The 13,357-nt window shown below is 40.2% G+C and overlaps 1 protein-coding gene across 1 annotated transcript in view; it reads left to right on the forward strand.

Moving 5' to 3' along the window:
• Nucleotides 1–722: 722 nt before the first annotated feature.
• Nucleotides 723–13,357, forward strand: part of LOC143149009 (uncharacterized) — a 68,825-nt gene continuing 56,190 nt past the window's right edge. The window contains exon 1 of the mRNA XM_076315959.1: nt 723–2,127. Coding sequence (XP_076172074.1) covers nt 1,755–2,127 — 373 coding nt within the window. The 5' untranslated portion in view covers nt 723–1,754. The remainder of the gene's footprint in view (nt 2,128–13,357) is intronic.

Below are 13,357 nucleotides of genomic sequence, written 5' to 3' on the forward strand. Positions count from 1 at the left end.
ACGCCCCTGGTGGGGGTTGCGGGAAGTGGTGGAATCCACAACAATCGTCGGAGGCCCCGATCGCGAAGAAAGGGAAACGTTGTCGGTCTCCTTCACCGGTAGACGAACAACGAAGCCAAGACACGATTGTCTCGAAGTTTCTCGTTGGTCTGGCATCGATCCTGCGATCGGTATTCATTGGATTCCCGTCGAACGTATCCCGGATAATTGGCGAGTCGTTGAAATCGTGGAACGGCGGTGGAAGAAGTTTCGCGGAGACGATACTCGTTTTTTCCACGTTTGAAAATTTCGGACGTAGAGGAGACGGGTGTGTATCCAGTGGCTGAATTCGGTGGCTAAGGTCGACGGTGCCGGGGGTCCACGGTAGGGGTGATTTTCCGAATGCTGTGGGGTAGGGAGGAGCCATCTTGCGGCCGGTTTCAGGGCAGCCACCAATTGATTCGTCCCCACCGACGGTTCCGTTACTGGAAGGAAGGGGCGTCGATTCAATTCCGGGGCAAAAAAACCGTCCACGAGGCGGAGTTCGCTCCGTAATCCATCCGTCCTCATTGGCCAGGAGTGGAGTGGCACCGGTGAGCCCACCGTTCGTCCGACCAATCCCGGGACTCTGGGTGGCGACCAAAACCAGTTTGGGCTCCGTGTACAGAGGGGAGCCGTTGACTTGACTCTCCAGGCAGATAGTGCTGTGCCGTTGGCTCGTGCCGTAGTGGTCCTAACACTAACAGGACCTTGCCAGCGAGGAACCCTTGGAATCCGTTCGTTACGCGGCCGAATTTGCCGTACGGAGTCATCGAACGGCTCCGTGTTACCAATCACGTCAGCTGATCAGTGTTTTCGTCGGTGCCGATTGCGCAACGTAAACACCAGGTGGGATCACGCTGCCCGTCCACAACCAGGTCAGGAAGTGTAAATCCTCGAGTGTTCCGAGACCGGTGTTTTACGCAACGGTCCAGTTTCCTACGGTGACTTTCTTTGTTCGGTGCGCTGCAAGCGGCGCGGAGGTCGGACACATGGAACAACGGGCATTACTTGGACTACGCGTCAGGATGATTTGGAAGAGGGTCGACGAGAAACCGTCAGAGTGACCGGAGTGATAATTTTGACACTGTGTTTGTGTATGGACTGAAGGACTCTCGAGACCGATTCGTGTCTATCGTGTTTCGATAAATCGCGACTGTCTTGCTCGATGATTTCTCAAGTCTGGGAAAAGATTTTCAAACTTCTCGACGTTCGACGGCGTAGCTGGCAAAGAACCGTCAGGCTGCAATCGATGGTGATCGAAAGTATCTCGGTTCGACAGGTCGTTGAAGAAAGATCGTTGTAAACCGACAAAAGCCTCGAGTCGCGCTTCCCGACGGCACCTGCGTCGAGTACCTTCGAACGAATTACACTCGAGACAGACTCGCGAACCTATTCGGAGATCTCTTTTCAATGAACACGATCGTCGTCTACGCGGCTATCGTAAACGGACCATAAACACCCAGCAGAGCGGCGAAACCAGAGTTTCGGAAAATGTAAACAAACACGAGCCGAGCTATTCGTAGGGAATCTTTCTATGTCGATAATCGTCGATTCGTTGAACCGAGCGACTGGACTTGAACAGATTGTCTTCCGCGATCGTCGGTTCCAATGAGCATAGAAGGATAACGCTTGAGTAGCAACGTCGATCGAAGCCAGGAGGAGAGATCCATAAATGCAAAAGAAGTAAGGCCTCTCCGTCGGAGAGACAGTCAGTCATCAAGTTGGTACCAAACATGGTCCTGGAACCAGGAGGTGGTCTGTCCTTCCCACTGCCTCCTGGTAGCGGTTCCACTGGTTCCGGTGGTTCCCTCCTGAGTCCAGCCAGACTGTTCCAGAGGGCGACACCCGTGTTTCCGTTTCATCTAACAGGATGGCCACCGCATCACCCTGTCCTCGGACAGGTTCAAAGTCAGGTTCAGCAGACTATGCAGGCTCAGCATCAGGCGGCCGCAGCTGCTGTCAGGTTCCTCAGTCATCATCATCCTCATCATCCGCATCCGGCACTAGGGAACCACCCCCTGGTGCCGGCGATAACTAGCCACCATCCGGCCGCCCATCATCTTCATCACGGTGCCGATCACGCCGACGAGGATGACGAGAAGAAAGGTAAGCGAAGCCTTTTCAGGTCACTTAACCGTTAAGTCCCGATGCCTTTGATAATCGGTGCAGCTGCGCGAGACGCGATATCGCGGGAAGAAAATTGCACTTGTGCGCTACTTTTTCCTCTGTTTCGAAAATGATTAGTCGGAGACACCTGGTCCGGAGATCGAAGCTTTCGTTCGTTCCTGAACAACATTCAGGTTCTTGCGCCTCGGATTGATCTTATATATGTTCTACTTTTAATTACCAGGTAACGAAAACTCGGAATGCGCTTGCTTGTTACTCGAAACACAATGTTACAGACGGAGCAGAGTATTCGCGCTTTGTAAGTCGTGCCGGAGGCATGGAAACAATGTATTTCCAATTATGCGTGCAACATCCTACAAGGATACGATGTAAACACACTTTCCGCGAAACGTACGTGAAATGAAAATTCGAAACGAAATAGTTCTTCGTTGCGCGGTAAATTGATTATAATTCGAATCTCTATGGTGTGTTTATCCGCAATCGTAACGTATCCGTAACGAATCGGACGAGGCAAAATGTCAGTGTCTAAAAGAAGACAATAAGTTTCCGTTTTCAAAGTACAAGGATCGGAGATAATACATTTACAATTTGAAAATGTCATTAACGAATTAAGAAAGTATTTTGGAGAACGAAATGGATGTAAATTGTTCGTGAAATATTTATCGTCCCTCGATACCACTAATATATTATTTATAGAAATCGATAATATATTTTTGGATCGAACCGAAAGGCTGTTCTATATTTGTTGTCGCGTTCCTTTCTGCGTTACTTTGCATACTTATCGCTTCACAAGCTGCAATTTTGAGGCATGAACGATAGCGAGCTTGCTTAGGTAGTTAGTTGCTACTTTGTTGCTTAATTTACAATGTGAATTAAATTGCGTGTTACTCGCGCGATTATTTATGTCAACATTATTAGATTCTGACTTCCCAGCATTATTGCTCAAGAACGGAAAGTATTTTTGTCGAGAAGCTACGCCGGCGATGGAATTTTTGATCGACCATGAACGATAATTGCTCTTCTGAAAACTACGCGATAAATAATATTTAACGCTCTCTTTATTTGACGAGGAACTTGAAGACATCCATGTAGTATTTTAGAGTAGAAATATTTATTATTCACATGTACGTAGATACCTAGGTTTTCTTTTTTCCAATGTGTACCTCGATCCATTATTACGACATAAGTAAAACATTTTCATTCTTTATAAAACACGAATTTTAATATATTATTACATCCTTATGGACGATTCGAAGAATCTGTTAATAATTTGTTACAAATGTGGAGTATTCCACATCTTTGCGGAGTATTCGATGCTGCACAATTGTATTTAATAAAATTCTCTGCTTTTAAAGCATTGAATTTTCAAGAGGTTGAACGAACCACTCTGAATTATTTACGTCATTTTATTTATAAAATCTGTGTCGTTACTACTCTGAATAAATTAAAAGGATAACGATGAACTGCGATAAAATGTTTATAACAACTTAATATCCAAAGACAGTTTATTTCAACTGTTACTTAAAACGAGTTTTACTTAAAAACGAGTTACTCTTAGCATTGAAACTTCCGTAACATGGATAATCTAAATTATTGCAATGCACGTAGATAAAATAACCCTCCGAATTTTAATCTATATTTTTATGAATGAATTTCCATTTATCAGCGAATTACTCGATCGTGATTCAGCCAGCCATTCCAACACTAAAATGTCTGTTCAAATAACACTACAGAGCCAGATCGTTGCGCGATAGTCTCTAGCGCTCTTTCTTGTTCGCGCAGCCTCTCGTTCGAATGTATCTATTTCCAAGATACTCTCGGAAAATGGTCTACAGGGAGTGCCGTAACACGGTCAATCATAAGATCGTTCTTGACGAGCCCCTGGGATCGCTTACAGGGTTAGCCCCAATCCGTAACGCCCTTTTTCCACCCTTACGTCGAGCTGACGGGCTGAAATCACGTTTCGTGTACGAGATCGAGGGTGGAAATCTGTTTTTTACGTGATCCCATTCATGTCCCTAACGCTTGTTTATGCCTCGGAGGGAGTGCCACTTAACTCTCACAACTTTTTCCTGTTGTTTCGTCGAAACACGCGGCAATCTTGGCCAGTTCCTGCTTACTCGGACTTGGACTTATTGTTACCTCATTATTCTCTCGTCGCTATAAAAGCTTTTGTTACCCGTGAATACAATCATGGATGAATATAATCGAGTCGATTTAAAGAGCATCGAATATACAAAATACGCAAAGAGATTTCTTGCTTCCGAATAATATGAATCTAGAAAATGACGACATTGTACGTTACTTTTAAAGAGGTGCAATAATTTCCGTCATCGCGCATCTTTATTATTTTCTTTCTTTGTACGATTACGCTTCGCGTCGCATCTGCTCGGTGTTTCGCGTATTTAAAGAGCATCGAATTTACAAAATACGCAAAGAGATTTCTTTCTTCCGAATAGTTTGAATCTAGAAAATGACGACATTGTACGTTACTTTTAAAGAGGTGCAATAATTTCCGTCATCGCGCACCTTTATTATTTACTTTCTTTGCACGATTACGCTTCGCGTCGCATCTGCTCGGTGTTTTGCGTATTGCGTGTAGTTTGTTTCCCGTGATTCTTTTCACTACTTGTCATGGAAGTTTCTCCAGTCACTGTTTCAATTTTCTAACCGTGCCGAAGGTAACGAATTTCTCCGTTGTAAACAACGACAGCTTATCTGCGAAACCGATTTTCACGCAGTCATTTTTCTCCCTATAATTTAATACTCGCCAGCAATTCTTCTCTTAATGTATCTACATACCCCCCGTCGCGGAAACAAACATGCGAAACTAATTCAGCATCGGACGTTTCAGAAAAAGCAGTGGCACTTAAATGAAATCCACAACTGTTTGCGTCGCTTTCGCTGTACACGCGCATTTAAAATACTCCTCTTCTAATTTCTCTAATGGGCCAACTAGCATAACCAACCGCACGTAACGCGACCTGCAAGCGGGCAACCTAACTAATGAGTTCCGCGAGTGTTTAACGTAACAGTGTTTAAGATAAACGTGTCACGTCTGACAGACGTGAGAGATCTCCCTCGCTAAGTGTCTGCTTTCTTTGTTAAGAACCTGTGCCTATGAAAACTTCAACCAGTTCCGTTTTCATTGAATTCGTTCCTAGACAATGCAATCACTCTGAACCGATCTTTTGCATTGGTTGATCGCAAGTCCCATTTTCAATAAATTCGTTGCTCATGAATTGAGCCTAGGTCGATTGGTAATGAAGTTTGATGGTCTCTCGAGCGAGTTTCGCTTTGAATATATTTATCGATCGATAGTATAAACCGATTGGACTGTTCTCTAGGACTTCTTGATGGTATTTTTAACGTGTCCTTGTCAAGAAACTCTTTCGTCGACAATGCAGTCAATTTGAACCGATCTCCACTCTCTAGAATCTTTTGATGTCTTTTTCAACAAGTCCTTTTTTTTATAGCGTTTATTGATTATCGGTGGAATTCTCGCTAATGTCTAGGAATATTTGATCCAGTCGTCCTTCCGATAAATTTATCAGCCGATAGAAGATTTCAGTCTGAATTGAACTCTAGAAATGATCATTTCTATTGTCAGCAAGTCCCTATTTCGACATAATCATTGATAGTTATTGCATTCTCAATTAATGCCTCGGAATATTTAATTGTCATTTCGGTCAGTTTACTTTTTAATAAATTCCTCGGTCAACAGTGCAGATACTTTGAGCTGACACTCGGAAATGGTTCCTGTCTCTAATCGGTAACACTCTATTTCGGTAAGTTCATTAGTCGTTAATGGACTAGCTGACTTTCAAAAATATTTAATCGCTTTCTTAATGAATTCTCTTTTCAATAAACTTATCGATCATACGCATAATAGATTCAAATTGAACTGTGAATATTCTTATTCCTTTCGTTAGTAAATCCATTGGTTACTTGCAGCTGTTGCCTAGGAATATTTAGTCACTTTTTCAATCGGTTGACTTTTTCAATAAATTCATTAATCGAGAGTGTAAACAGAATACACTGATCTCTAGAAATCGTTACTGTCTTTATCGACCAGCATCTAGGAACGTTTGATCGCCTTTTAAACGATTTAATATTTCAATAAATACCTTGGTCAATACTGAAATCAACGTGGATTGATCCCTGTATATAGTTACTGTCTTTATCGGTAACTTCCGTTTTTATTAAATTTATTAGTTACCAATGGACTCTTAACCGATGTCGAAGAATATTTAATAGCCTCTTCAGCGGTCCCTTTTTTCAACAAAATTGATCGGTGACCAATCCAGTCACTCTAACCAATCCAGATCTCTATAAACCTATTTAATCGTCTTCGTAAAAACTAAGGTTATTGGCCAACATCGGGCCAACGACAGAAATACTCCAACTCGATTGTGCGACTGCAGTAGAGGTGCAATTGTTAACGAGCTCATCGAAGCTAATAGACGAGAGAGTGACTGACGAGTATTCAGGATTATCAGCGGACTCCCGTCGATACTTAATTAGACAGGGGCGTAATTGAAGCTTGTTCATCGATGATCGCCCTCGGTCTTATTGTTGCGACGCAGTTTTATCGTTCCAGTCTCTGCCTTTTATCGGCGAGCGAGATCCGCGTAAACGAATTGCTCGATCTTACACGACCAATTAACTACGAGAAATTGTTCATGACGAATAATTATTATAAACTGATCGTCGACAACGATCAAAGATTATTTTAACGGTAACGATGCTTCGAGGAGTTCAAAGGGCTTTTGTGTGTTGCGACGAACTTGCATGCTCGTGGCAGAAATTCATTGGGCAAACTTTGTGTTTCAGTTTGAACGATTTCTATCGTAAACTTGTACGGTTTCGGTGTACTTGAGAGTAAATTTTTACCGATACGTTTGGATTCACTATTTTCAAAATTTCCCTCTCGAAATTCTACGTACCCTTTTTTTTATTTTATTTCGCAGCGTTGGATTTTACAACGTTCGTATCTGAAAGTATTTCCGATTTTTGTCCCGAATTTCGAACTTGCGTTTTATTCGGTTAAAAGTACTTCTGCAATTTCAGGTATATTGTTTCAATTTACATTTAAAAGTACTTTTGCTTCCGCGATTTCGGACTCGGGATTTTTATGCTGTGTAATGTATTCGTTCCGGTGATAAAAGATTTACTGTTTCAGTGTTTCCGGGTGTTCTCGCTTCAGAAATTTCGGAATTGGGATTTTTACATTCAGAAGCGTGCTCTTTTTACGGTTTTGAATTTATTACCTTTTTTTACTTCTGCCAGAATGTCACGTGTATTCAATTCGGTTGAGTTTAGCTTTTATCCGTGACTATTTGTCCATCTCACATTTATTTATGTACAACGCCGCGTATAGTTCCAAACGATTAGATCCACGGATCAAACGCATTAACGAAATTAAATGCCCAATTATAATCCGTGTAAAATAAATCCTCGTTTCTGTCTTCGTTCGAGCATACGTAATTACGCGTGACGTTTATTTCGTCGCGATCGAAAAATAAAACAAAGCTCGAAGTTTCTAAGAAAGCTCTAAGCTCTAAGAAAAATCATCACCGTGATACGGTCATTACGTACACCATCGTTTTGTAAACGTTCAATCTATTCGGATCTTACTATCGAATCACCGTTATTCAAAAACGTGCGAAACAGAACGTGCGGAAAATGGCGCAAATTGTTTCCAGCTTCTCTATTTACTTATTCTCGGCGACAAGCCGCCATGCGTAACGTGTATCTGGTGTGATTTTAATTAAATCCAGCTCATTAAGTTCGGTCGTTAATTAAGCCTGGCCAGTTCTAGATAGTTCACAGTTACATTCCCGTTTGCAAATTAATATTTCGTCCCGACGTATAGAAAACGTTTGCACGTACGTACTTCGTTAACGCGAAACGGAATCCGGTTGCAAACTGAATTCGCCTTTAAATCGAAAACGAAGACAATCGTGGTAGTTTTAACGATCGTCGTTCGTTATATTCATCAGGAATCGTGGCACGGAGCTGGCATTACGATCGACGCGAGCTCAATGAAGCGATCTCGAGCGTTTATTTCAATCGACCAACGGAATCCAATAATTTCCTCTTTATTAGCGATACCCTGAGCGGCTAATTACAGCAAATACATTATAGGAAATTAACGCGCGGAGGATCGTCGAGGCATTCGTCAGTGACAGGAGCTAATTAATATTCTGGCCGGGAATGGAACTCTCAGATAAACCGGCGAGGAAACGTTCGCTATTGAAACGCAAAGTAAGACGGGGAACGAACCGAGAAATAATCCGTCGACCGCGCCTTGTGCATTCGTTTTGGCAAGAAACGACACCGAATAAGAACACCACGAAATTGATGCATAAAATTAAATCACTCGCCATTCTGGACCGTTCACCTTTCTTTTGCTCGACACTCGACGACAAAATCTTGCTTTGTTCGTTTCGTGTTCCCGTTGGGATAATACAGATTACGCATTAACGCTTGGATCCAGTGAATATTATTTCTTGTTCTTTAAGAGCAAAAGAACTATTCTCGAGACCACGTAGATCCGAGTTTCCGCAAATAGAATAAGATCGCGAGAAAAAGATTGTAAATGTGTACAACATTTGATTGATTTCGCGATTGTTTTATCGCATTGGACGTGATTATAAACGATGTAACAATCTTGATGAATAATTCATGAAAGGGAGATACGATGGACTTTGAAGGGGTTAAAAACGAATAGCTCAATGTTCTTATTTTTATGTAGTCTTCGATGGGTGGTTCAATTTCTCAGGAATGTGACATTTTTTCAATCTTTTTAGGATAAAAAGGATTTTTAGGATAAAAGAGGTTACTACTTGAAAAATAAAATAACATTCTCCACTTTAATTATTTTCTGCTTTTTTAATTCTTTATAGGTTTCTATGGAATGTTTAATGTCTCCGATTGTACATTGTTCGAAAGAATGTTAAAATCTTCAGGACTTGTACAGCGTATTCAATTCGCGGGATAAGTGGATTAAATCCATTTAAGGTACAAGGTAATTAACAGTTAAACATTAAATTCATATATTCTACTGTATCTACTCTCAGATTGATTATTGTGTATTAAACTTTTCGAATTAACATTTTCTATTTTACAAACTGATTAAATCGATGCGAAGGGAAGGTTCAACATCGAAAACGAGCGTATTCGTTAACTTCTCTTTCGTTGCAATAAATTGATTTTGTGAATCATTTCAGAATGTAACGATCTTCTGTACTCAATTTTCTACTTCGTTTAGAAAATTAAAATCTTCGTCCATGTTACACTGACACCGAAATTAACCGAATGTTGTGTTTCTGTTAACGATGACACCTCGTGCACTGGGAAACGCTAAACTGTCCTGAGTTCCCTGGAAAGCTAAAGTTGCGTCGTTATTGTCGCTAAAGTTACTCGCACAATACGTGAAACTGGAGTTTAACACATTGTACACCGTCTCGTTCGAGTTTTAATCGAATGCATTGCAATTCTCCATGTAACGTAGAAATTGTTAGGACCCAGCCTCCTCTAATTTCAGGATTGTTTAAATGATATGATGGCGATTGTTGACTAATTTTAAAGCCTAGAAATTACTATGTTCTATCCTTACAGAGGGACGTCAAAGTAGAATTTATTAGAATACTTCGAGTTTAACTATGAAAAACTAAGAATTCCCGAATTTAGTATACCGTAGTTAACGATTAAGATACGAACACTTCACCAAATATAGTCGATCATACTTCACTTGGTGAACCTCATCTATATGTATGTATGTATATATATATCTTGAGAATAATTTTACTCCGAGCTGTAAAAAGTGAAGTCGTTGAGCTACTGTTAGAGAAACAGTTTGAGGATATTGTGGACTCAAAATCTTGAGACAAATTGTGAATGTTGAGCTAGGGATGTTTGAAGCTTTTAATACTTTGATCCGTGATAAGGCGAAGGTGGTAAACTAAAATTAGAGAAGCCTATTAAAGCTATAGGCACTTAGAGTTACGCATTCATTGAAAGTGAGCTCGAGTTACAGAAATTCGATAAGGCTGAAGACATTTTAAGGTTCGTTTCGAAAGGGTTCGAGATAATTATCTACAATAAGAAAGATTGAGAGCATTAAAGACGCATTCGGTAATCATCCAGGACTCAAGGCTATTGCTAAAGTTAGTGTTGTTAAGGAGCTCCAGAGACACTTTAAATTATATCTTTTGAATTATCAAAGGATCAAAACGGTGAACCGAAGTTAAAGTAGTTGAATAAAACCGAAGACGCTTTCAGGTAGCACTTTCAGGGTTTGAAGTCTTGAGTTGCGGTTTGAGAAAAATTAGGGGAACATTACGTTACACTTTGAACTGTAGCAGGCTAGTTAATTAATAAGGTTGAGTTAATCAGCAATATTGAACGAAGCTGCGAACGTTTTGAGCTGTTGTTCCTCGAAAAATTTGTGAAAATGATTATCACGTACATAAACATCAGACTCGTATCCAAAATTCTGAGGAAACTTCTATAAAGTTCGTATGGTTCGTTAACACTCCATCAAGTCCCATAACGTTTGCGTTTGTTCGATCATCGTGACCTGCGAGCCTTTCAGTCAATCGAAAGTTGCATCGCTCGCGATGCATTTGCAGAATCGTGCTCAGTTGCATCGTTACCAAGAAACATCTTTTTTTGGGTAGATCGATAGCGAATACTTTTTACGCAAGGGCTTCAACCTCCGTGAATAATAGCCTCCTGTTAGACGGTTGTGTAATCAATTGACAATTGTTCGGATACGGATATCAACCTATACGTTTGTTACACTTTTTCAACGTCTGTCTATCGGTTCGATCAACGGCTAGAAATCATTGGCCTTTCGCCGTCGGTTCACGCCTATCGAGTGTCCCGAAGCTGGCTTCTAAATCGACGCGATCCGTCTTGATCGTACGATCCGCGATTTCGTTCGCGGAAAACTGCACACTGCAGTTGGCTCGACGCAGATTACGAAGAACCGCGTGAATGATGACCGGTTCGCGACAACGTAGCGGCACGCCGCGAGTCGAGCAGATAAGAAAGCCTTCAGCGATGAAAGTAGAAACGTGCGTGGCACGCGGGCGGATTCCGCGCGTTCATTTGGAACGCAGATCGCGTTAATTTCTGTCCAAGTCTAGATTGTTCGTCCCTGATTGACGAGTAGGCCATTTCCGCTTGTAATTCTTAGTGGAATTCTACGAATGCCGGTGACTTTACAGAACTTTCTCGCGTATCTTGTATCCACGGAAGTTTGTTTTATAAGCTCGATTAACTTTCATTAGATTTAAAAGGACGAAGTAAATTTTATAAAGACTATTGTAAAGATTTCTCGAGTATCTTGTATCCATGGAACTTTGTTTTATAAGCTCGATTAACTTTCATTATATTTAAAAGGACGAAGTAAATTTTATAAAGAGTATTGTAAAGATTTCTCGAGTGTCTTGTATCCATGGAACTTTGTTTTATAAGCTCGATTGACTTTCATTATATTTAAAAGGACGAAGTAAATTTTATAAAGAGTATTGTAAAGATTTCTCGAGTGTCTTGTATCCATGGAACTTTGTTTTATAAGCTCGATTAACTTTCATTATATTTAAAAGGACGAAGTAAATTTCATAAAGACTATTGTAAAGATTTCTCGAGTATCTTGTATCCATGGAACTTTGTTTTATAAGCTCGATTAACTTTCATTATATTTAGTACACTGTTTACAAAAGGATGGAGTAAATTTTATAAAGAGCCTGAAATATTTCGAAATTTTTGTTTACAGTGTCACACGTTTTTAATAATATTACGTCCAATGTAGAATATTTCGATCTTTACGATAAAATATGAAAAATGTAAGTAACTTCTGCGATCTTCCTCGAGTTGATCCAAGTAAAAGAATAGGGTCGTTAGTGAAATGAATTTTGGAAAGTAGAAGATTTCTAAACGTATTGTTATTCTAGTTTAGGGATGTGTATTTGATAATTTTATGTTCTAGCTAACCCAAATAACGAACAAAGGTTTTTGTTAATGTAAGGTTGACTGTAGTTCAATTTGCATAGAAAAATATGGAAAACGCGAGTGACCTGTAAGATCTCTAAATTCGAGAGTCCTAACTCAAATAACAGAAAAGGATGGTGAACAATGTAAATTTTAACAGGTCTTTGGTAATATTATATCGAATATAATTCATCGAATTTTAATTTTCTCTTGAAAAATCTGGAAAATGTAAGTGATCTCAAAGTCTCTAGATTCGAGGGTTCCACCTAACCCAAATAGCAAAGGATGTTCGTTAATTTGTAATTTTTTGTGCCGTTCGATCGATTCATCTTATCCGTTGCTGTCGGCTAGCTCGACAAATCGGTGAGTTTTTATTAACTCGCCTAATGTCTATACGTTCGGTCTAATCGGAAAATAATGACAGGATGCAGCGATAACGTGGCCGCTTGTTAAAGAAGCTGAAATCATTTGGATTCCTCGAAATAAGTCTTTTTCAAAGTATTGCGATTCATTGAGAAGTGGTATTTGTTTCTCAACCTGAGAACATGGTAGTTAAACTTGGAAAATGTCAGGTTTTCGCTAGTGGTTACAATTCAAGAACGTTCGTGTAATGATTTTGGTATTTCGTACTTGCCTCGACTACAGAATTTAGAAATTTCTATTTTCAATTTGAGTATTCAAAAGCTACTATCCAGTAATTCACGTGTATACGTATCTTTCGTACAACAGAATACTTTGAGAGCATGGTTCGAGGTAGAAAGAGAACCCTCGTGTGGCATAAATTTTCCATAACACTGTTTCGTAGAAATTTGAGCGCAATTAAGTGGCATAACTACAGAGCATAGTAGAGTAAATCAAAAATTCAGTTTTTACAATTTCTGAAAGTTTACCATTCATGAATATATTTCTACAATTTTAATTTGAAATTCGGAAAAACAATAAAGTTGTAGAATATTTTCGAGTAGCCAAATTGCCCGAGCGCATTATTTAACAAGTTTGAACTTATACGTATGTACTATTTATGATCGGATCATGGCTTTTTCTCAAATATTCCCTTGCTTTCATTTTATAGAAGAATTCTTTTTAAGACGCTTCAAAGGTTCAAATACTTTCACTCTTTTTGGAAAAGAATCTCTTTTGTACAAAAAATTAGTTACGAATCGACCGTGTTGTAGGAGGTTAACCTGCACAGTACGGTGGCACAGGA

Source organism: Ptiloglossa arizonensis, chromosome 7 (genome assembly GCF_051014685.1).
Source record: "Ptiloglossa arizonensis isolate GNS036 chromosome 7, iyPtiAriz1_principal, whole genome shotgun sequence".
In the NCBI taxonomy this organism is placed as follows: Eukaryota; Metazoa; Arthropoda; class Insecta; order Hymenoptera; family Colletidae; genus Ptiloglossa; species Ptiloglossa arizonensis.